A 24237-nucleotide genomic window follows, 5' to 3' on the forward strand; every position below is an offset into this window, starting at 1 on the left:
TAAAAAAAGGGGAAATTTGGCTTCAGGCCTGGCTAGAACTAAGGACTGCAATACAATAGAATCTGGAATCTGTCTCTCTTCTCAGGCTTTCAGATCTGCCTCAGTCTCAGACAAAGTGGCTGTGCAGAGAAGAGGTAACAGCCAGCCTGAGGCTGCCGTCCTTAGAAAGGCCGACTTGCAAAGTGGGCCTGGCATGTGTGAACTTGGGTTCCAGGAAGGCTCCCACTGTTCCCTGGTAAGAAAGGCCCACTGTGTCTAAACTGTTTGTGCAAACATTATAGTTTATGAAGGACACTTGCTTTCCTTCCAGGAGGCTGGAGTTTTGGTATGCACCAGGTAGAGGGTGCCCACGTGACCAGCCCCCAGGAAAACTCCTGGGTGCTGAGTTTCTAACGAGTTTCCCAGGTGGACAGCTTTTCACACATGTGCCCACAACTCATTGCTAGAAGAAATAAGCGTGTCCGTGTGACTCCAGTGGAAGAGGACTCTGGAAGCCGGAGCCTGGTTACCTCTGGACTCCACCCCATAAGCCTTTAGTCTCTGCTGATTTTGCTCTAGGTCCTTTCGCTGTAATAAGTCACAGCCACGAGGAGGACTCTCTCTGCTGAGTCCTGAGTCCTCCTAGTAAACCACTGAATCTAGGGGTGGTCTCAGGGACCTCTGACACAGTGGCAAAATGCCTGATGGAGGTTCCAGTCTCACCTCCTCATAGTTTAGCAACTGCAGTGGAAAATCTTCCCCAGGAGTTCCAGCAATAGTGCTTGGCCTAATGCTCATTAGTGCTGATTGACTCAGCTTGGGGCACAGAACCACCCTGAACTGATCACCAGAGCCAGGGAGACGGCTGTGGTCCTCTTGCTGGCAGACTGGGTCACGTCTTTATCCCTGCAGCCAGGGATGGGCTCACCACCCCTTAGGCACACTGAAGTCCAATGAAGACATGGAGAGGCATGGTCTTCGAAAGAAAAAGAGACATTCCACTGATGGTAGTAGAAGGGGGACACGGATGCTGAGCAGGGAAAATAGAACTTCTATCAGAGTGGAGCACAAATGGAGAAGAATCTGCTATAGTTAAAACATCAACCACCACACAACAAAATCACAGAGACAGCAGAGCTGAACTCATTTTCTCACCTAAAACTAAGCTTCCTCTTGTATTCCCCACCCAATCTGCTAAACTAGAAAACTAGGGTCATCTACAAATCTGTTCTCTCTTATACCATATCTTATCTGGACACCCATTTCTAATCTTTAAACAGAACTTGACTATGTTGCCGTATCCTACCTCCACCTTAGTTCAGACAAGGAGCATTTCTTACTTGGATTAACATGGCTGCCTAACTGGACTCTGTTTTGGTTTTCCACCATCCAACCCATTCCCTCACTGCAGCACAACCACCTTTCTATACGGAGAACTGACTGGTCAGTCCTCTTAGACATTGTCAATGGATTCTGTCTTCTGGAAAAGCCCAAACTCAGTGGCGTGGCATGCCACACCAAACCCTCCAGGATTCAGCTCCTGCCTACTTTTCAATCTTCCATCACCTTCCCAATCCATCCTCCCATACACGATCCTTTGTACAAAATATTGCAGCCACAGGGAACTCTCTGAAGTTCAGGTAACATGCCATGCTACTTCATGCATGGCTTTGTGACTTTGGTCCAATCTGTGCTCCCTGCTTGAAACATCCCATCCGTTTTTTTTCCAGGTGGAGATCTCCAGCCAACCCACAAGACCAATTTATCTTACTTTGTGGGGGACGTCTTTCCCAGTCCCCAATGTTAATTACTCTCTCCATGGTGGCACCACCATGCTTGGTACATGCCTGCCTATCTTTTACCAAACTCCCTTCTTTCTTTTCGTTTTGAGGAAGATTAGCCCTGAGCTAACATCTGCCACCAGTCCTCCTCTTTTTGCTGAGGAAGACTGACCCTGAGCTAACATCTGTGCCCATTTTCCTCTAATTTAGGTGGGACACCTGCCACAGCAGGCTTGATAAGCGGTGATAAGTCCGCACCCAGGATCCAAACCGGTGAACCCTGGGCTGCCAAAGCAGAACGTGCAAACTCAACTGCTGCACCACCAGGCCGGCCCCCCACACTCTTTTCTTAGTATTTGCTTTTCCTACCAAATTCTCAATTAGAGTGTAATTTCCATGAAGGTAGGAGTACCATCTTATCCATCCACACAACTCAGTACTGACTTAGAGACTGACAAGAGGTACTTACAAACCGAATGAATGAATGAACAAATGAAAGAGACAGGCTGTGATCCTGGCACTCCCACTTACTAGTCAGAAAATTTGGGTATGTTATTTAACCTTTTTAAGCATTGGTTTCCTCTCGTGTGGAATGAGGATTAGACTATGCGTCTGTCAGGACTGTTGTGAGCATGAAAGGGGCTAATATGTGTAGAACATCCAGACTGTGCTCAGAGTCTGGACTGTACCAACCATCTTATAAAAGCAAATTGCTCGCCAAATGTCCCATCCTAATGTAAGATATTAATAATAAGGGAAACTGGGTACAAGGTAGATGGGAACTCAGTGCTGTCTTCATAATTTTTACGTAAATCGAAATCTGCTCCAAGATTGAAAAGTTCACTTAAAAAAAGAAAAAAGTAAGTTCCATCCCTGCCAACCAACCCTCCCTTCCCCTTCCTCCCAAAGCCCTTCCAGGGCTCCCTCCTTTGTTTATATCCTGGTATCACATCATTTCAAAAATAAAAAGAGGATTATTGGCTGGATTTGGGGCATCTTTTCTTTTTTAGTCTTATCAATTTTTGCCGTCATAGGACATGACCTGGGGTCTCTTGACATCCTAGCAGTAAAGAAGAGAAGCCCCAAATCGTCACATTTTCTTTGTCCCTGAGATCCATCCATTTCTAATGGAGATGGTTGTTAATGAAAAAAAAAATTCCTTTGCTTCTGAGGAAGCTGGTGATTCTACCCGGTCCTATGCTGGCTGACAGTGTTCCCTTAAACGGCCCCTCCATCCATCTCAATAAGAAAACTGCACACACAACTATGCCCACTGCACTCTTCCAGATGGGCAAGCCCAGCGCACCGCACAGAGAAGAGAAGGACTATTTATCTTTCTTGACAGGACATGTCTGTCCTTGTCATATATTGGACGCTGCTAATAATCTATGTACATGCATTTAGCAGAAAAAAAATTTGTGTCCTTGTGATAGTCAGAGAACGACACATGCCAATTTCCTCTCTTTGTGAGTATGTGGATGTGCAGTAAGTTGGTCCCCCTTGTAATTTTGAGGGAAGATCATAAACTCCAGTGGGTTCTACCTGAATCTGTGGTTTTCTATGGAAAGGAATGCATTTGAGTCCGGTTAATTCAATCACAGTTCCCTTTGGTAGCATGTACCCTTCCAGATACAGGAGAATGAATGCTTCTATTTATCTTCTGAAAGAAGAAATTCACTCCTGGCTGTTTAACTATCTGTAGCCTTAGAAGAAGAGGAAATTCACAGTTCAAGCATCTTTGAGGCTAGTGTGGAGTATAAACAAGAAGGGCAAGGAAGTCTGAAGCACACAATAGGAGCTTGAGCAGAGGGAGGATTCAGAAAGTCATTCAAAGGGCACATGGTTAGCAGATCTCCAAGATACGAACTGATAAACAAGCTGTAGAAAGTTTAGATTTCATTTTTTCCTTTCGGCCAGTCATTATCAACCATTTACAACTGCCACCACCACCACCTCACTGACCCTGCTTGGAACACATTTTCATCAGTAATGGCGGGCCACGAAGGATGTGATTCTCACCAGAGAAAGATTTTGCCCCCTAGGAGACATCTGGTAACGCCTGGAGATATTTTTGGTTGTCACAGATGGGGAGGGAGTGCTACTGGCATCTGATGGGTAGAGGCAAGGGATGCTGCGAAACATCCTACAGTACACAGGGCAGCCCCCTACAGTGAAGAATTATCCAGCCCCAAATGTCCATAGCACCAAATGGAGAAACCCTGCATTGAAGCAATGATTCTTCAGTCACTGGTGGTGTCCAGGCCGTTGTTGGGGGATGGAAGTGGGTCTTGGACCTGTGCAATTTGGAAAGACTCTACAGGTAATTCTGATACTGAAAGCCACCTTCTACTCTGCAATTCAGATACTGCTCATAGAACACAGTTGTAAACGATCATCAGGTTACCGCTTGGCTCTCACACTCCTATTAATACAATTTGGTATATGGACTAAGAGTAGAGCTAACCTTCCTATAAGGCCCCTTTGGCCAAGACGCTTGTAGAACAAACAAGAAAAAAAATACCAGCTTCTTTTCTGAGTTCATGATTCTAAAGATGGGCTTTGTCTTTTTCTCCATAAATTCATTCAACAAGTATTTGCTTCTTGCCTCCTCCCACTATCTGTCTCTCACTGACAGCCCCGCTAAGTCCCTCATGCTTTTACTTGGTCTCAATCTGCTCCTCCACCCTCACTTCCCCAAGAATGACCTAGCGCAACCCTATCCCCTCTATGCATCCACAGAAGCTACCACCACAATCAAAATCTCCTTGACTCAAGGATGCTGATATCAGCTAAATGTTAGACAAGCAATCTAGCTAAATAATTCACATTAATGGCAGGTAACTCTACATGTTCTCAGAACTATCTGATTTTTTCAAAGAATGATGCATTAGTCACATGAATTTCTAATAGACCAAGCATTAGAGAGCATAACTTGTGTCTAGTACTAAGTACCTGCTCAATAAATATTTATTGACTGTCTGAGCGAATGAGAAAAGATATCTGGACAGAGCAGCTTCCTGTAGTTTTAGGTCTAATCCTTAAGCTTTTCAATCTCTCTCCCTAAACTTTTCAAAACATCCAAAACGTTTCTGTTCCATGACTCCACGTCCCTCGACTTCCCCTCTCTCCATGCCCACAACATATATAAAGATTTGCTTCCAGGAAACAAGCAGTGGGTCTCCACAATGGGAGGCCCATCAGGAGATGGCAACCGTTCCCTACTGTGAGACACAAGCGAAGTATTTACCAAAAATAGCAATAGCACAAATGTCCCAACACCCTGTGGTCACACATTAAAAGATAACCGAGGAGTGGCCTACTAAGACCCCAAACTCCTTCTCTTTGACTGATTCTAACCAGCCTCCCAATTCAGCTCACTCTTGAGCAGTCGAGGGCCCTCCCTATGCTCCCTCTCTCCTCCACCACTCCAAGATAAAAGGAAAAGCTAGAGAAATAATACTGATAAAATAATAACACCACATCTTCTGGATTCTAAGAGGCCACTGATTGTAGGATAGATCAAAACATTTTCCAGGAGAAAAAGACCATCTGTCAAGTTGCTTTTCTAAGTCACATCTCAATTTCAGAAATGGTAAAATGTGAAAAATCCTACATTGAAGAACTGAGATAATAGAACAAATATGTGCAAAGTACTAGGTGAATTACATATTTTGCTTCCGAAGTAGCCTTCCCATGGAGATTGAGAAATTGAAGTGTAAATTGCATGGCAGAGCCAGGCCTCAAACCTAGGTGCCGAGACGGTCACCCTCCACAGCCTGTGCTCTCCCCACTGAGATGCATTGCCAACGCTTTCCAATTAGGACAAAATCCTCTTATTCTTACGTGACCCTCCTCCTGGGGCCCCCTCCTCCATCTTGATTGAGGATATTTGGGGAAATTTCCTTAAGTCATGGAGGACTAACATTGTCTCCTCTAACATCCAGGGCCCCATCCATCCTGAATCTTCTAGGTATGTAGACAGCTGCTTATTGTGATGACGCTGAAATGACTCAGATGTTAGTAACAGCGGCAGCCAAATACTGCTGATGCTCACTCTGCGCCGGCCACTGTGCTAAGACCTTTGTGTGCCTCATCTGTCATCACCCTCACAGCAAGGAACATACCCGAAGAGCATTATTATCCCCATTTTGCCAGTAGGAAACAGAGCTTCAGAGATCTGAATAGCGCTGAGCTTACAAAGATGGTAAGAGGATGAGGAGCAACCCAAAGGAAAGGCCCTGGACTTCTCCGTCCCACCACCCCAAGAGTGGACACTTAAGTTGGGTAAGGAAGAGAGAGAAGAAACATTCACAGCCACTTCTAGAAACGTGTCTTTCTTCTCCTTCCTTAGGAGCCTCAAAGTGTCTTCCAGGTCACTTATCAGAGAGCCTGAGCCCATGTGCACTTAGGAAAGCCACACAATTGACAGAGGTCCCATGTGCCCAGGAAGGGGGCTCCTGGAGATGTATCAGTGTGGCTGTTGTGCCCTACCCCGAGGGCAGGGCAGACACACACCAGGACATGGCTGGCTGGAAGATGCAGCGGTGACATCACTCACTGGCCATGGGCCCCACAGTCAGGGCCTCCTGACACAATGAGGGTGAGCTCTGTGATCCTCTCTCTGACGAATTCTGCTCAACCTTCCTTCTGCTCTTCCCCCTCGCTAAGCACATCTTGCCAACTGCACCTCACTCGGCCTTTGTACTCGCTGATTACAGCCCACCGCTGCCCAGACAGCCTTCTCTTAGATACAGCAAACCCAGCCACTCTCTCCAGGGCCAGGAGCCATGGGATGAGCACCCCCGGATACTACACTGGGACACACCTGGAAGTCCAGCAAAGGAAATTGTAATAACCTGGTGAGAACATCTATTTTAATACCAGAAAGCTCTATTTTCATCCCAAAAAGGAAACACCTAAAGATACCTCCAGCCCATGTTTTTGTTGTAAGATCCAGACCTGCTCATCCTGTCTCCACACATCCAAAACTGGTCATCACCCACTGTGATCCATTCTACTTCCCTGGCTCATCGCTGGTCCATGTCCTTTGCTTCCCCCCAAGGTCAATATCCTGCTATAGGCCACTATCACATCTTGCTTGGACAGGATCAGTCGTTAATCTCTTACGTGCTGCCAAAACTTTCTTTCAAGGTACTGGCTTCCTGCAGCATCTTCCAGAGCATCCTCAACACTGCAGCCACAGGGACATGCTCAAATCTGAAAATCAGAGCATACTTCTCTGGACCTGAAAGACTGAACCGTCTTTCAGTTTCCTTAGGATAAAACCCAAAGCTGAAATTTAAAAGACCCTTCACACTTGCCTTATTTCCCACCCTGCACATCACCTAGAATCATATGATTTGTTCATTAATTCGACTATTTACAAGCACCTACTATCTGCCAGAGACTGCTCCAGGTGCTGGGAACACATCGGGAACAAGACAGACAAAGATCCCTGCCCTCTAGTATTTCCATATTAGCAGGAAAGACGCACAATAACCAGGGGACGCCAGCCAGGTCCCGGGTACCTGGGTCTGCACTGCCGACTGGATGGGGTGGAGCAGCCGTCTTGATAAGTAATTATAAACTGGATTAGAAGTTTGTAATTCTAATTATAATTCTGATGGGTGCTCTAGAAAACATGAAAAGAGCAGGAGAAGCAGGATGGGCTGGTGTCTCAGGTCACAGGATTAAAGGGAAGTCAGGGAAAAATCTCACTGAGAAGCGGAGATTTGAGCCGAGACTTGAAGGGGGTTATAGCAGGAAGACAGGGAGAGGTCTGGGACAAGCATGCCCGGCAGAGTGACATCAGAGCAAAAGACCAAAGGCAGGAGCCCGCCCAGTCTGTTTGAGGAGATTTAATGTTTTTTCAGTGTCTGTTGGCACACTCCTCTCTCTGGATCTCAGGCCTCTGCGTACGGCAGCCCCTCTAAGAGGGGGCATGGAGCTACTCTCTCCAGACCTCTTCCCTTCAAAAGCCTTCTGGACCCTCCCAACCGCCCGGCCAGGACTGCTTTCTGCAAAACGTGCTTCTAGCTCACCCCGAACTCTCCCTTCCAGGCACTTCCTGCACTTCAACGCAATTGTGCATTCAGCTGGATCCAGAATGGAGCGGTTAAGAGCGTGGGCTCTGAGGTCAGCCTGGCTTCGGTCCAGGCTCTGCCACTAACTCACTGGAGGATCGTGGGCAAGACTCTTAAAGACTTACAGGGCTGAATGGGACAGCCCAGTATCTGCACATAAAAGCACTGCACAGAAATTAGCAACGTGAGGGCAGGATGGGGTCTGTCTCAGTTACTCTGTTATCCCCAGGGACTCAAAAGATACTAAGTTAATGACAGAATGAGGGATTGGATGAAAATGTGGAAGGCAACGGAGGCAGGAGGCAGGGGAGGAGAGAGCAGGGAGGACGGGGGACAGGGAGGAGGGAGCACAGGGAGGGAGAGATCAGGCAGCCTTATGTTTCTCTAACCCTCAGGATTTCAGCTTGGAGAACAAGAAGGAACAAGAAGGAAAGGAAGAGAATTATCATTTATTAACTACTGTGCAAGGCAGAGCCAGGTCCCAACTCCACCGTCAAAATGAAGCCGATGGGGGAGTTACTACTGTATCATTCCTTCACTTTCATAGAACAACAACAAAAAAGATGCTCAGGGAGGTTAAAACATTTTTCTAAGATAGTAAGAGAAGGTGGATCCAAACCCTAGTTCAGCTGAAAAATAATCAAAACCTCTTCCCCAATTTTTGCAGGAACACAATTCCTGATGTTCCCCCAACGGCGAGCATCTCAGCTCGTCAAATGCGAGAACCCCTCGTCTAAGGAGGGAATCAAAGCGCTAGTTCGTGGATTCTGCATGGAAGCAGTGCGGACAACAGATGTGAAGAAGGAGAGTATGAAGAGGAAAGAAAGTAGGAGGCCATCGCAATTTTCCAAGTGGAAAATCAACGAGGAATGAGAAGTTAAAAAAACAAAACAAAATTACAATTAGCGGACAGGAAGGAACTTAACAATACGACGAGCACAGGAGAATGTTGAAAACCATGGTGCAGATGAAAAAGAAATGGCCCCGCCTCTTAGTGGGACTGCATGATTGATGGACAAGGACCACCGGCGAGCTCGCTCTTTCCCAGCAGAATTCCAGCATCTTCTGTACTGACAGCACATCCCCCACACAGACACTGGCTGCAGAAGTCATTGTACAGCGCTTTATTTCTATCTTTCAAGACTTCTGTTTTTCTTCCCTGCAGTGAAACAGTCTCTCAAGTTTAGGAACTGTCAGGAGCAGATGAGGTGAGTGGAAGCCTGTCTGCGGACAGCTCTGGCTCGGAGGGCCCACGTGCATCTGGCAAGCATCTGGCAAACTTGACGGATGCAAGGTTATGTGGTCGTGTTGAAAGGCCTTCTTTGATTCCATTCATCCCAGCCAAAGTATAGGGCTGCAGGGGAGGGAAGTAAAGCTTCATTTGGAGAGGGGGAGCCAGGGCAAGATAAGAAAGACAACACCTGAAGAAATGTCAGAGTGTTTAAAAGCTCCTTCAAGGCAAGTGATTAGAATCACAAAAGTTCTACACATATCTTTTCAAAAGTAACACTTTCAATGTTCTTCATATTCAGCTTTTCTACATTTTACGCTTATAGCCACCCCAGCCCCACCGGCTCTGTGAACAGAGCTGCGAGGTAATGAAGCAGACACGCATTAATGATGTCCACCATTATCCCTTACCCTCGGGCGGGAGTGCTTAGAGAAAATGGGACATGGGGAGAATAATCCATGTTATCTTGTGCACTTCTCACAATGATGCTGTTGGCACCGTCCTCGATCATGTAGGCCCAGAGAAGTGGGGTAACCTGCCCGTGGTCACAGAGTCACTGAATGAGACTCAATTCTGGCTTATTCTACTGGACCACGATGAGTGCGTGGGGAGAGCTCTTGGGGTTCACAGCTACTTTAAAGATGATGTTCTGGGAAGTCACAAGCTCGGCCAGGATTCTGGTGACAGGTTTTATTTCTCGAATCCTGGAAAAACTACACTTTCCAATGCCTCTGATTTTGCCTCAATGCTTCTGTTTTCTGAATGCCTTTATCACGTTGGGACGGTCCTCTCCAAACCGGTTTATATCGTCGCTTGGAGTTCTTTCATATATCCAAGTTTCGTCTCTCCAAAGAGACTCTAAGCCCATCAACAACTCCTCTTTTTTCTTTTGTTTTTGAGGAAGATTAATTGAGCTAACATCTGCTGCCAATCCTCCTTTTTTTTTGCTGAGGAAGAATGGCCCTGAGCTAACATCCGTGCCCATCTTCCTCCACTTTATATGTGGGACGCCTATCACAGCATGGCTTGCCAAGCAGTGCCATGTCCGCACCCAGGATCCAAACTGGCAAACCCGGGTCACCAGAGTGGAATGTGCAAACTTAACCACCGCACCACGGGGCCAGCCCCTAACAACTCTTATACAAGGTGTAGGGCGCAGGGTAAAGGGTATTGGATTTAGAGTTGGACTATCTGAGTTCCAATCCCAGTTCTACAGTTTAAGAGCTGAGGCTCTGGGCGAGCAGCTTTGCCTCCCTAAGCATCGGTTCCCAAATCTTTAAAACAGGAACACTGACAGTAATTACTTCATGGGAGTGTTGTGAGGATTAAATGAGTTCACCCATAAAGTGCTCAACAGTGTGGTTGGCACAGAGTAAGTGCTTAAAAATCTTAGCTGTAATTAGTCCACAGTGAGTCATTAGGTTCTTAAAACATATCCAGTGGTGTGACACACCTGCCCGCATTGTGGGGCTATGAGGGTGAGCAGGGTCATGCCCACCTGTGTTTCATAGTTGGTCAGAACATAGTTTTGGGGTCAGAACTTCACACTATGGCAATATGGGCTTTTTAAAGGGAAGGCACTTGTCCTTATGAATAAAAATACTATCTCGAATATTCAGCACGGCTTTCTTCTAAAAGCTTCAAATTATGGGTGTGCATTTATTCTTTATGCCTTCACAACGGCCTCCTCAAATTGCTAACATCAGATGTTATCTCCAAATTTTTGTGCAGGAAAACTATGGCACTCAAGGGGTCGTGGGTGACTCATGATGAGCAGTCACACCTGAACCAAGAGGCAGACCCTGCCTCCCAGGTCAGTGGATGTCCCCTGCCCCACGCCATCAGGAAGCCTGGGGAGAAGGCAGGAGGTAGCAGAAAGAGCACAAGTCTGAAGCCAAATGGTCTGGGGCTCAGCTCTGCTATGCAATAGCTCTTTGAGCACCAAAAGTATTCAGCCTCTCTTGGGCCCACTTTATTTTGCTTTTCGAATGTGCAAAGCTTCTAGCTGAGTGCCTGGGAACAGAAGAAATGGTACTTTCCATTCGCTTTACAAATACTACTGATCTGCCGCCCCCTCACCGTGTCCTTGTGGATGTCCAATTAGGCATTTCAATTTTAAACTGTCCCAGACCACACTCCTGATGTTCACCATCACCTGTTCTCCCTGCAGGCTTCTCCAAAGGTCAGCTCAGCCCTCCAGCCACCTTGGGTCATCCTCACCTCTGATCTCTTCCTCCCCGCATCCCATCAACAGAACGTCCTGACGACCGGACCTTCACAATGCAGCCCTAACACACCTTTCACCTCCACTGCTCCAGCTGGGTCTGAGCCAAGCACGTGCCTCAGCTGGATGACTGCAACAGTCTCCTAAGTGGTTTCCCTGCTTCCTCTTATTCTCAAAAGGGCCGCCAGGGTGACCCCGTTAAATCATCAATCGGATCCTGTCACTCCTGCTCAAAGCTGGACAATGGCTTCCCCTATCAGTGAAGGGAGAGGGAAAATCCTCCCAGTGCCCTACAGACGAGGCCTCAGTGACCTGCCCTCAGCAGCCCCCAACCCTCTCCTGGGCACCGTCTGCTCTCACTCCATCCTGTTCCTCAAACAACGAGGCCACATCACTTCTGAAACCTCATACTTGCTGTTCCTTATGCCTAGGACACTATTCCATTCTTCCCCTAGACACCTGGCACACTTGTTCTCCCAATTTCTTCAGTGTTTAGCTTAAATGTCACCTTTCTTGTAAGACCTTCCATTACTAACCTATTTGAATACTAAAACAGCGTGTGCACGTGCACACACACACACAGGCATCCTTCCTGTCATTTCCTCCAGAGCACTAATCACCATCTAATAATCTATATATTTTACTTGTTTGTTTCTTGTCTGTCTCCCCCAACTCAAATACACCCTCACAGGAATAGGACTTGGGTTTCTTTTATTCTTGCAACATTCCCAACAGTCAGAAAACTCTGGCAACTAGTAAGCTCAGTATGTATGACCCAATGAGTGACTCCTAATTCTAGGCACCAATGGCATGTCTGAGGCTCCCTGCTAAGAACTAGTGGCTCTGAAAATGCTCCAGGGGTTGCAGCTGCCTTGATAAGGTGCAGACTGCTGATGTGGGGAGGGAGGCTCAGGGAGCATGGGGACACCGTCAAGAGGCACAGAGCAGCCCACTGCAGAGGTGGAGGATGGGTCTAATCTTACTGGATTCTCCACGTAATGAACGTAGGTAAGGGGGTTTCATAGCACCACTGCTGACTCAAGTGCATATGTGATCTGAACACAAGAGCTGCTGCAGCCCCAGAGAACTAAACAAAACCAAACTGCATCGACGTCACTCAAAATGTTTACAGTGAAAGATGTCAACTACAATTGCCTTTAGGGAGAAGGGAACTCTCCTTCTTGGATCAGAATGTTCTGCGTTTATGGGTTTGTCTGAAGGGGCTTTCTGTCTGTTCCACGACCTGGCTTCTAATTGTTTCGGTTTAGAAAAAAATAATCACCAAAAAAAAGTAGACAAACGAGTGCCATACGGAAAAGGGTAGAGCTTACTTATTTCCTTTTCACCTCTGTATTTTCCAGGAAGATGGGGGCGGGGGGGGGGAGCACGGGGAAACCTCAGATGTTCTTACACTCCTTTGCTGGTGACAGATAAAAATGTAATGCAGTCGGCATTGTTTGTGAGCACCTTGAAGGCAGGCGCCGTGTTCTGGACGGTTTTAGATAACAGCAGCATCTAATATATTCCTCTGCACGGTGGGGGCCTAACAAATGCTAGAAATGAACCAATCAAAGAATGAACAAATGAAATGCAACCCATTAACTCAGCTCCTTGCCCTCAAACGCCCCCTGCCCTGACCTTGGCCCATATGCTCGGCTCTGCCCCAGGAACTGCCTTGAATCTCAGAGCCCAAACCCATTCCTTGGGCAGCCCTGGAAGCAGCCAGAGCCTAGGGAGCCTTGCCTTCCACAGAACCCGTGGGACTTAGCAGCACGATTGTACTGCGGTTGTTATTGGCTACAGGAGCCCACGAGCACCATGGCAGGTCCTAGCTGGGACGGAATAAATGTGATTTCCTAGCTACACCGCTACAATTAGCAGCCACCTGTTCCAGTGATGTTGCTGAGTTACATTCATCCAAGGGTAGCTCTGCGGGCACAATGCAGGTTGCTTCTCTCCGGAAGCAGACTGACATGAAGTTAGCACGCAGCAGGTTAATTTAGAGAGAGCTCCTGGAGCAGCAGGTGTGACAGGGAAGGGAAGAAAGCAGGACTGGACACCCGAGGGAGTGCCACAGCAGATCCTGCAAGAGCCCACGTTCACCAGTCATTCCACCATGTGGCGTGCCCCAGGAAGGGGGCGTGGCCGCGGGCCCCTAACTCTCTTGGCCTGAGGCCATCCCCAAAGGGAGCTGAGGGCCATCTGCAGGCAGCGATCCCAGCAGCTGGAGCAATACATCCTTTATTCTCAAAGGGGAATGTGGGCGTCCGCTGCACACACCTCTACTATCGGGCGGGACAGAGCATGAGGACCACCTCCTGCATGGTGCCCTCCTGGCTGCCCTCTCCGACCCTTTCAGGAGATGGGATAACTCTCACTTCCCTCCACTGCTCATCTCCTTATTTCCAGAGCCCAGTGCATCGCCGGACACCCAGTAGGGATGCAGTAAGTGCCTGATGAACAAATACACACTGAATACTGGATATGAGCATAAAAATATGAATAAAATGTGATGTAATGACAAAAAAATAACTGCCCCCAAGGAGTTCAATGGGATCCGAAAAACAAGCAGAAATGATAGGGGAATTTAAAAAGAGATGCACGTGGAAGCCAACACACGTGCATTCTGGTCTCAACTCTGCACCAAACCCTGCATCCTGTCAAGCTTCAGTTTCTTTATTTCCATAATAAAAGGACGGATCCAAGCATTCTATGAGGAAGGGATTAGAAAGCTGAAACACATTCAGTTGCGACAGTTTTGCTAAATGATGTCTTTATTAGTGTCATTATTTCATTATTGACTTGTAAGGAAAGTAAGTTTTGACCTAGACAAGAGAAAGAGTCCGAGGGTCTGAGTGTCTCCCCCATGATATGCTAAGGACTTTTTTTCAATTAGCTCAGAGCTAAAAGGCTCCCAGAAGGAAGCAAGCAAAGGCTGGAGTGAGCAAGGAATTCACCCTTCTGTCCATGAATGGAAACAGAAACCAACTGGAATATCCTGTGATTTATGAAAACATGTGATTTAAAATCACTAAGTAGTATCTCACCTTCACAGGATAAGGAGTTATAGAGAAGAGGCAGCAGGAATCTTAAACACAGAAGCCAGAGTGCAATTAAAAAAAAAAAGAAACAGAAAAAAAAATCTCACTGCCAAATTTCTCTCATTGTTTTTGTCTAATATAGAGAAGAATTTTAAAAATAATGCAGTTTTAAGGAAGACATCTGAAAGAGGGGTATTAAAATAACAGTCCAAGAGTTGTGCTAGCCTGTCACTTCTCTTAAGTATCCACAACCAGAGTGAACTACACCTATTGGGCTCACAATTTCCCACAGACACTCTCCCACACCTTGGGGCATTGACAAGAGCCAAATACCAGCTAAGAAGAAATGACCCAGACCAGAAGGGACATCTTGTAATGCCAAACTTATACACCTCCTTAAAATGATAAACCACAATGTTAATGAAAGCAAAAGCCAGAAGAACATTTTCAAACACTCTAATCAATAACCATCTCCGTCATCTCACAGGCTTTCTCAGCAAAGTAGCATTTGATAAGAAGAGAAAACCGATAAATGCATGTCTCTACACAAGTAAGTCAACACTCAATTATCTGCATACAAAATAGACACATTTGATATATATATATATTTTTAAGGTCTTTTTGGTTGTGCTATGTGTGATGCCGCCTCAGCATGGCCTGATGAGTGGTGCCACTTTCGTGCCCAGGATCTGAACCAGCGAAACCCTGGGCCGCTAAAGCAGAGCACGCGGGAACTCAACCACTCGGCCACAGGGCCGGCCCCTAATATTATTTCTTACAAAACAATTCAGCAACCCTAAATTGGGTTCTTCCAATGAACACAGACCTAATCTCCTAGTCTACTAAAGAAATGCTAAGAAATCCCAGTTTTACTCTAACACGTTTCCAATGGCCGCAGAGTTGATACTCAACTGTATTTGCAATTCCTTATCCGTTTCATTAGCATGACCTTATCAAGAGTCAACTTCCTATTTTTTAAAAATAGGGTCACTATTCTTGGCAAGCTGTCACCTTCAAAGATAGCAGAAAACATGGGCTACAATTACCTTTGAACTTGTGGAACACAGCCCACAGCTCTGCAATGTCGGTTGCAAATGTGATATCTGTGTCAAGGACGATGACCCTCTCCAGGTTGGGAGGAAGAGTCTTGGTCAGGACGAGCTTCATCAGACCATAAATCCCAGAATAATGTTTGTTGGGGATCCAGGAAACTTCAGACTAGACAAGGTGGCAAAGAGAGGGAGCGGGAGAAAGAAAAAGAAATTACTGTATTAATTTTTTGCATAAACATTATAAATTGCCTGGTACATAAAAAGTATCCAATAAAAATTTGTTGAATAAATAAATGAATATTTTCTTAAAGATTTGTTCATGTAATTCACAGTTTGGCATGTGAAGGTTTTTGGAAGAAAATATTGTATCTGAATCCAGGAAGAAGAAAAGTAATATTTATGAAATAACTATTACATGCAAACACTCTGCTCAGATTTTTCAAAAATAAGATGGTTGTTATTACAGAAATTATATAGGCTCACTGGAGAAAACAAGAATATGCACAAAAGAAGAAATAAAAGGACAAAAACTGAATCAGACTATGTGTATTTTTTGCAACCAGTACCTAATTGTTCCTAGTTAGATATATTTCTTTAAGTTATATTCCATTTCTGTGATATTAGACATTACTACTTAATGATATTGTTAAAGCTTATGCTTATCTATTTGTTTTAAGCTGTAATTGGACGGATTAGTGTTACTGTCTTCTCTTGGTTCTCAGACAAACATATAAGAAAGACCTGCTCATAATCTGTGCAACACTCCTAACTGGGTAGCAAAAGAGGAGAAACACACACAGAGGGATAGAAATCAACAACCCACGGAGTGCTAAGACTGAAATTCCTCATGTGATATAAAGGAACAATAAATGTCCCACAAGTGGGGAGAATCATTAGCAAGTCACCCACCTTGGTACCACTTGGTACCCAAAAGCAAGGCTAGTAATAATACATAACACCAGTGTGATGAGAATTTTCTAAGGTCCAGGTCATTTATGAAGGTCACTATGGGTAGGGGCCCTGTCTCAGCTGCCAGTGAATCTCCATGGAAGTCAAAGCACAATTATTTTCAAGAAATTAACACTCATAAAGGAATCCTTAATAGAAAATGTGGCCACCTTATCAAGATTCCAAAAACTACTCATCTCTTTTGTCCTTATAATTCCATTTTGAAGACAGTGTTCTTAAAAAAAAAAGAGTCAAACTTAAAAATGAGAAATCCAAGTTTTACTCCCAAAGATGTTCATCAACGTGTTATAAAAGTAAAGAAATAGCAACAATCCAAATGCCCCAAAATTGAATAATTAAAAATGGTATTTTTTTCATTTGATAGCATATTATGCAACGGCTAGAAACAATGTAGATTAAGATGTAAGAAAGTTGCATATGATGTCAAAAGAAAAAAAGTTTTTAAGTTGCTTTTGCTTAATAACCACTATGTATAATCAAACCACATGAAAACACATCCACCCAAATTTATGCAAAGAAAGAAGAAATGCAAGCACAGCATTGAATTACTAATAGCGATCATTTTGGGATCATGGGACTATCACTATCTCGCTCTGTCTCTATATGAACATATATATGTATGTTCATACACATATTTCACTCATCTATACTTTTCAACTTTTTTTTTTTTTAAAGATTTTATTTTTTCCTTTTTCTCCCCAAAGCCCCCCAGTACATAGTTGTATATTCTTTGTTGTGTGTCCTTCTAGTTGTGGCATGTGGGACGCTGCCTCAGCGTGGTTTAATGAGCAGTGCCATGTCCGCGCCCAGGATTCGAACCAACGAAACACTGGGCCGCCTGCAGCGGAGCGCGCGAACTTAACCACTCGGCCACGGGGCCAGTCCCCACTTTTCAACTTTTTTTAATGAGCAACTAGTACTGTTGTAAAGAAAAACAAAGTATTACATTCTTCTTAAACGTATCAAGATCTGGTGATGATGGGAAAACAGGAATGCAAGAAGCTGATGTCGGAAAGCTATGAAAAAGGATGCCCTGTGATAACTCATGATCCATTCCATCTCTCAAACTCACTTCATGTTATGCTTTCATCTTCAGTTTATTTGAAAATGTCACCTTTGCTACCGCTATTCTCATCTCAGTTCGGCAATGGTCCTTTGCATAACTGAGTACAATTTTGACCAGGAAAAAAAAGAAAACCTAAACCGAGGGACTACACTCCTCCCGATGTGTCAGTCTCAACAAAAAGAATCATCAACTCTATCCACATCCCTGTCACTTTGTTCCTGGGCAGCATGGAGGAGGGAAAAAAAGAGGTAACAGTTAAAACGTGGACTCCAGCCCTACGCAAGCTGTTGCTCTCTCTCACCCTCAGTTTCTTTACCTGTGAAATAGAGATGCTGCCGACATCACACAGTTGATGTAAAAAAAAGAGATTAAAGGGGTCAAGTGCTGGGTACACGGAAGACCCTCCGCAAATGTATGCTCCACCCTTCTTCCCGATGCCCCCTCCTTATCTCGAGTGTTTAGGTAGCCAGGCCTCAAACTGCTTCATAAAATGTGTGTGGGGCGGGCGTCTCTGGGATATACTAGAGCATTAAACTTTGGGTTCTGGAGCAGACACACCTGGGTTCAGATTCTGACATCGTTACTCAATCGCCACTTCTCCTTGGACAAGCTTGTTCAGCCTTTCCGAGCCTCTGCCATGTATAAAAGGCAGTTAACTCTAGCGGTCACTGCATTGTTATCAGTCAGGGTGTGGGTAGAAATAGTCACTCAAACTGGGTAACCTGAGGAAAATGTAATTAAAGGAAAAAAAAAAGGACTATTCACTGAAGTGTGTGCAGAATTTAGGGGCAGTAACAAGGAACTATGCAGCACTAAGGGATGGGGAGAGTAAGGGGCCATTTCTACCCAAGGCCTGAAGGGCCAATGCCAGCAGCTGCTGGAGCCCAGAGAGGGCAGTCAAATGAATAAGCCACCTGTCAGGAGCAGTGGCCTTCAGCAGAGGGACACGGCCGACCTGTGGCAATCCCACAAGAGGGAACAGGGAGAGATCTCGCCTCCTGTCCACTGGTCCCCTGCTTTGGAGCACCATTGGACAAACCCACATGGAAGCCAGCGGGAAAGTAAGCACCAGGACTCAGCCTTTATGAATCAGCCTCATGGGGCACAAAGCAGAGTGGAGGAGGGTGAGAGACGACCTGGAGAGACAAACCAGCACAGTCATTATATTACAAAGGATGGCAAGATCAAAGCACAATGCCTTATACAAAATAGATGCAAAATGCATCTCTGTGGGGTGGGTGGGTGGATGGCTGGATAGACGGAAGGATGGATAGAAGGACAGATGGCAGAGGAAGGCAAGTCAATTGTCTATAATCCCGCAGCAAGCAAGATACAAAGGTATAGTTGGAATCTGCTAGGAGAATGTTTGTGACTTTCCCCCAAACACCATTATCCTCCCTTTGGAGCCAGCTTCCGGACTGGCCATCACCTTCAGATCTGCGACCTGAGAACTGGGTGAGTAATTCCCTCCAGTGGGCTTTATAAAACTCTTTCTCAGAAAGCTCCGCCTTTGGAACTCAGATCGGTTTCTTCTCTTCCCCTGAGAATTTGCCTGAACTGAAGCCGGGCAATCATCGGTCCATGCTGTAGAGCCATGCCATTTAATCAGACCTTTGATTAACTTCTTCATCTCTTTCGGTTCCCATCAAGGCAGGACAGCTTGGTGAAGACTGCACACGAGAGTCGGGGGTGAAGCCGTCTAATGAGATTGCCCTGTTGCTCCGCTGCATGTTTCCCTCACATGTCAGGCCCTCGGATGCACCGTGGAACAGCAGGGCTACAGAGATAAATTAATCTCAACATGAGCCCAGGCCTGAATGCCACCCCAAGTCCCCGGCTTAATACATAATCAATTAAGTCAGAGTGTTCAATTAGAGGTAAAGGAAGCATTCAAAAGAGTTTATATTCAGAAGGAAGATCCCAGGAAAGGGGAGAAAACTAAGGAATCTTTTGGGAGAACGAACGTGTGGTAATCAGCAGATACATTTATTATAAATGGCTCTCTCTCACAGAACTAGCATATAACATGCCCTCCTCCCGTCTTCTTCCAAATCCTCTTCCCTCAACTTACACGGTGACAACCTCCAGACGCCACCTCCCTGCTGCCTCAGGCTGGGTGAGGGCTCCTGAGGGAAGTCGTGTCACTTCCTCTTGCCCAGCATGCGATCACGCTGTGTCTAACTTTCCATGTCTCTCTCCTGCTCTGGACTGGATTCTTACTGTGGTAACAACACAGTCATTACTCAAAAAATCTTTGATAATGTGCATGACTGTGGAGTTAGCCAGTCCTTGGTTCAAAGCCAACCTTTGACCTTTTCCGCCACTAGGAGCTGGAGCATCCATAACTGCTTAAGTCCAGGGTCAGTCCAGTACAATGCAAGGGGTGTGGCTCATTGAGCCCCAAATCCTGGGCGTTAGCACCAGTTCCACTTCTAATGAGCCGTGTGACCTCAGGCAAGTCATCTAACCTCTATGAGCCTTAGTTTTCTCATCTGCAAAATGTGGGCTTAGAACATTTGCTTCACAATATTGCTGGGAGGATTGCAAAGCTGCTGGTGTAGTGCTGGGCACCCAGGGGACCTCTGTAAAGCCCACTTCCTTTCTCCTAGTGAATATGTGCCAGCACTATCCAGGCTCAGATGGTCCTGGATTTGGAGCTTGAAAAAAGCAAGAAATTATAGTACCTTTGACACTAAAGGGGAAGCCGGGAATGGAGATCGTTTTGTCATGGGGAAATACGTCACCCATCACCTTTTCCTATATTTCTACATAAATGATTAACAAAATCACAAACTGAGATCCGCTGGGAAACTCAGGGCTTCCACGGGTAGATCTCCAAATTGGACAGCACATCCTTGGTTTCAGGAGGAGGAAAATTGGGTGGGAGGGGCCACCCATGTCTTGGGGCTGTCTCTTGGTACAATCCAGACTGGTACTCATCTCATTCCCATCCTGCAATAAACTTCAATCCAACCAGGGACACTAAGCCATGGGGCCAATGGAGAAAAGACCATCCTCTGAGGAAAGTCACGGAAACCTGGAGGGCATCATGCAGATTTACCCCAGAGTATCCTATAGAGACCACAACACCTAGCAGAGCAATATCCTAGTATGTACTCCATCATTATAAACACGTCAAAAGGCTCATGTAATTAAAACGATCATAAAAATGCAGGCTAGGCTTATCTTAATGGATAGATTATTATTCTTGCAATGGCTGTTAATAATTCTAAGCAGCATGTTCTAAGATTTAATTAGCAAAAATGCAATCGTGCTCAAGAATACCACCTAATGCACTCACACAAAGGGACATAAGCAATCCAGGTTTTAATGGTTTCTGGTTAAAGTTGAGGGGATGGGGGGTGCTCTCAAGGGGAAATTCACTTTCCAGAAGCTGCCAGTTCCTTGGTGGACAGACCCTAAGGGAGTTTCTATGAAGCGCTGCAAGTGATTCCAAGGTTCATCTGACGCTGGGTGGGCCATAGAAAAGGATTTACTCTGAAGATTTACGTAGGAAATCTGACCAGGGTAGTGAAATGAGCATGGAGGCGAAGGGTTGGAGAGAAGACACCTCTCTGAAGGTGACTGTGTAAAACCCAGGGCATGAAGGAAAGTGATGTCTCGAGGGGGACACCAGGTTTTGGCCTTTGACAGACAGGGGAAAGCAGGACAAGAGGATGGCTTTGTCAGGAAATGGTGCCCATTTCTTCTGGAAGATGATGATTTTCAGGAGGTGTTGGGATGCCCCCAGTCATGACAACAAGAGAATACAATATCTAGCATCTGTTGAATGCTTTGTGGGCTTCAGGTGTTGTCCTAAGAGATTTCTATGGGATCTCTTCCTTAAACCCCTCCAGACGAGTCTAAAGGTTGGGTTAAGTTATTATCCTAGTGCCTAAAGTTTGGGAGAAGAGGACCGCGTCCTTTCCTACCCCAACTTTCAATCCTCCTGCCCTAGACATTCCACTTTGAAACAATGCAGGTGTTTCTCTTCTCCCTTCCCATGGCCCAAGCCACTCAGATGTGCTCTTCACCCCTCTAGCCTACTGTAGGGTCATAACTGAGGCCATGCCTCCATCCAGCCAAATCTTCTTTCACCAAGAAGCAATTTTTCATGGCAATTAGCTACCAAGGTCTTGGAGTTGGGTATTCCTGGCTCCTAAGTCTCTCTGGCCTTTCATTTTCTCATTTGTAAAATAGGGTAACAGCAGCATGCCCTGCTCTCCTTCTAGGAAGTTATTACATTTGTAGTCTGTGAGCTTTCCTCCACCATCCTGGAAATATTTATCGCTCTAAATAGATTTCTTACTCATATCAACATTTTCCTGTGGATTACAAATCACCTTGACACATTTTTTAAAATTAAAAAAAGAAGTCATCCTACTGCACAACGTTTGAAAAGTCATTTGCCTTTCATGTTGTTTCTCAGTCGTCGTCTTGGCAACCCACCCTATGTTCAGAATGTAATTGTTGAGAAATGGAGGGCGAGGAGCTCAGGCGGGCAGGGACTCTGGGAGATCCATGGGGGAGGACTGTGCAATGAGCCCAACCTGGGGAGTCTGACTGGCTGGATTCCAAATCCTGACTCCACCACGTCTACACTGTCGAGCTCATCTCTTTAAACCTCCACCTTCTCACCCGTAAAACAGAGAAAATAAAATCATCCATATCACACAAGGTTTGGAAAAGCATTAAATGAGGCAAGAGAACTAAGGCCATTAGAGGACTTGGCCCATGGTCAGGCCTCAACGTTAGCTTTTAAATTGGTTAACAGCCTTCCCTTCACTCTGGATTCTGACCGCCTGGGTGTGGATCCTGGCTCTCTCACTCACTAGCTGGGCTCCTTTGGACAAGTAATTACTAGGTGCCTCAGTTCTTCCATCTGGAAAATGGCATACTTACAGCACGTCCTCCACAGGGCTATGAGCATTCTCGTGCCGTACATAAGTACTGACTATTGTCGTTCACTGTTAATAGTATTACCAACGATATTTACAGCAACCAAAGACGCGATTCCTATCTACCAGATAAAGTCATCTGTCTTTACATTTACCCTTGCCAGCAAAGAAAAACTCCAGTTTAGTGCAGTTGGGATTATTTCAGTGAGCATCTATGGAACACTTAATGTGGGCCAGGTACTGAGGAGGGGCTAGGGACCAGAGTCCATGATGAATAAAACATGGCTGACGTCCTCGCGGAGTCTATGGTCTAGTGGATATTCATTATCCATTGCTGCATAACAAGCTACCTCAAAACAGAGCAGCTTAACACAGCAATAATTATTTATCGTCTCACAGTTTCTGTGTCAGGAATTTGGGAGCATATGAGCTGGGTGGTTCTAGTTCAGGATTTCTCAGGAGGTTGCAGTCAAGACATCAGTCGAGGCTGCAGACATCTGAATGCTTGAGATGCGCTTCTAAGATGGCTCCCTCAGACACGCCTGGTAGTTGATTGGAAACCTAGTTCCTTGTCACCACCCATAGGGCTGCTTGACTGTCTTTACAACACGGTAGATGGCTTTTCCCAGAGTGAGTAATCCAAGAGACAGCAAGACAGAAGCAGGGACGTCTTTTAAGACTTGGCCTCAGAAGTCACATGGTATCATTTCCGCAATGTCTCATTGGTTATACAGGTCAGCCCTATGCAGTGCAGGAAGGGACTAAACAAGGGTGTGATTACTAGCAGCTGGGGATTATTGGGGGCCATCTGGGGAACCAGCTACCACAGCTGTAAATTACCGTATGGTGTGAACTGGATTATGACAAAGTCTAAGGACGTGTACAGCAGCAGCCTGGTAGGAGGACATTTAAAGGGGAGTGTGAGGAAGGGAAGGAGGATAATCAGAGAAGTGCCTTAAATTTGGTGTTGAAAATTGAGTTTCCCAAATATTGAGAGAAAAGCAGGAGACATATTAGTATCAGTGAAGGCACAGAGATAGAAATAAGCGATCGTGTGTGTGTGTGTGTGTGTGTGTGTGTGTGTGTGTGTGTAAAATAACTACAGTCTGAAACAGCTAGGTAGAGCTTAGAGTTGGAAGTGATGGACAGGCAGGAAAGGGTGCAACACTGGAGACCACTGCATGCCCCGCTAAAGAACACTGGACAATATCCTAGAAACAGTGGGAAGAAACAAAAAGGTTTTCATTAGCAAAGAAACATAACCTCAACTGTATTTGTGGAATATACCTCAGCAACCTATGGAGGAGAAGATTACAGGCAGCTGACAGACTTGAGAACCTTGGAGGGTGCCTACAGAAAATGCAGATTCCCAGAATCAAACGCAGAGGTGATACTTCCCCAGGTCTGGGGAGGGGCCCAGAAATTTGTCTTGTTAACCAGCACCCTATGTGATCCTATAGCAGGTGTCCCCAGACTACACTCTAAGAAACCAAGTCAGCAGATACAGAAAGTACATTATTTCCCAAGGTCTGGTTGGCCAAATCATTTACACTAGATTGCCAACCAGTTTACTGTTCAGAAACAAGACATGAGATAGCCCCAAACTCAAGTGTCCTACTTGAACTTGACATGGTTGGAAGGACAAGGAGAGAAGACCTTTCTCAAAGATTAATAAGAGAAAGTGTTGATGAAAGATGAGGAGTTCTTTAGATAACCCTAAACCTCATGGGCAGTTTATGACTGTGAAGCCAACAAAGTTTCCTGGCTGTCCTTCTCTTTAAACTTAGAAATCCCATTTTTCAATAAAAGCGGCTCTAGGTGAGCTTCTGTAAATTCTACGGAGCCAGTATGAACAGGAGGGCTGAGTTACATATTTCACATCTTCCCACAATGGAAACTTGGAAGGAAACCTT

At 45.6% G+C, this 24237-nt stretch overlaps 1 protein-coding gene across 5 annotated transcripts in view; it reads right to left on the reverse strand.

The window, feature by feature from the left end:
- Positions 1–24237, reverse strand: part of LARGE1 (LARGE xylosyl- and glucuronyltransferase 1) — a 548747-nt gene that overhangs the window by 220191 nt on the left and 304319 nt on the right. For all 5 annotated transcript variants that reach the window (XM_070600561.1, XM_070600564.1, XM_070600563.1 and 2 more), the window contains one exon: positions 15386–15557. In XM_070600561.1, the coding sequence (XP_070456662.1) occupies positions 15386–15557 (172 nt within the window). The remainder of the gene's footprint in view (positions 1–15385; positions 15558–24237) is intronic.

This window comes from Equus przewalskii, chromosome 29, assembly GCF_037783145.1.
Source record: "Equus przewalskii isolate Varuska chromosome 29, EquPr2, whole genome shotgun sequence".
NCBI lineage: Eukaryota > Metazoa > Chordata > Mammalia > Perissodactyla > Equidae > Equus > Equus przewalskii.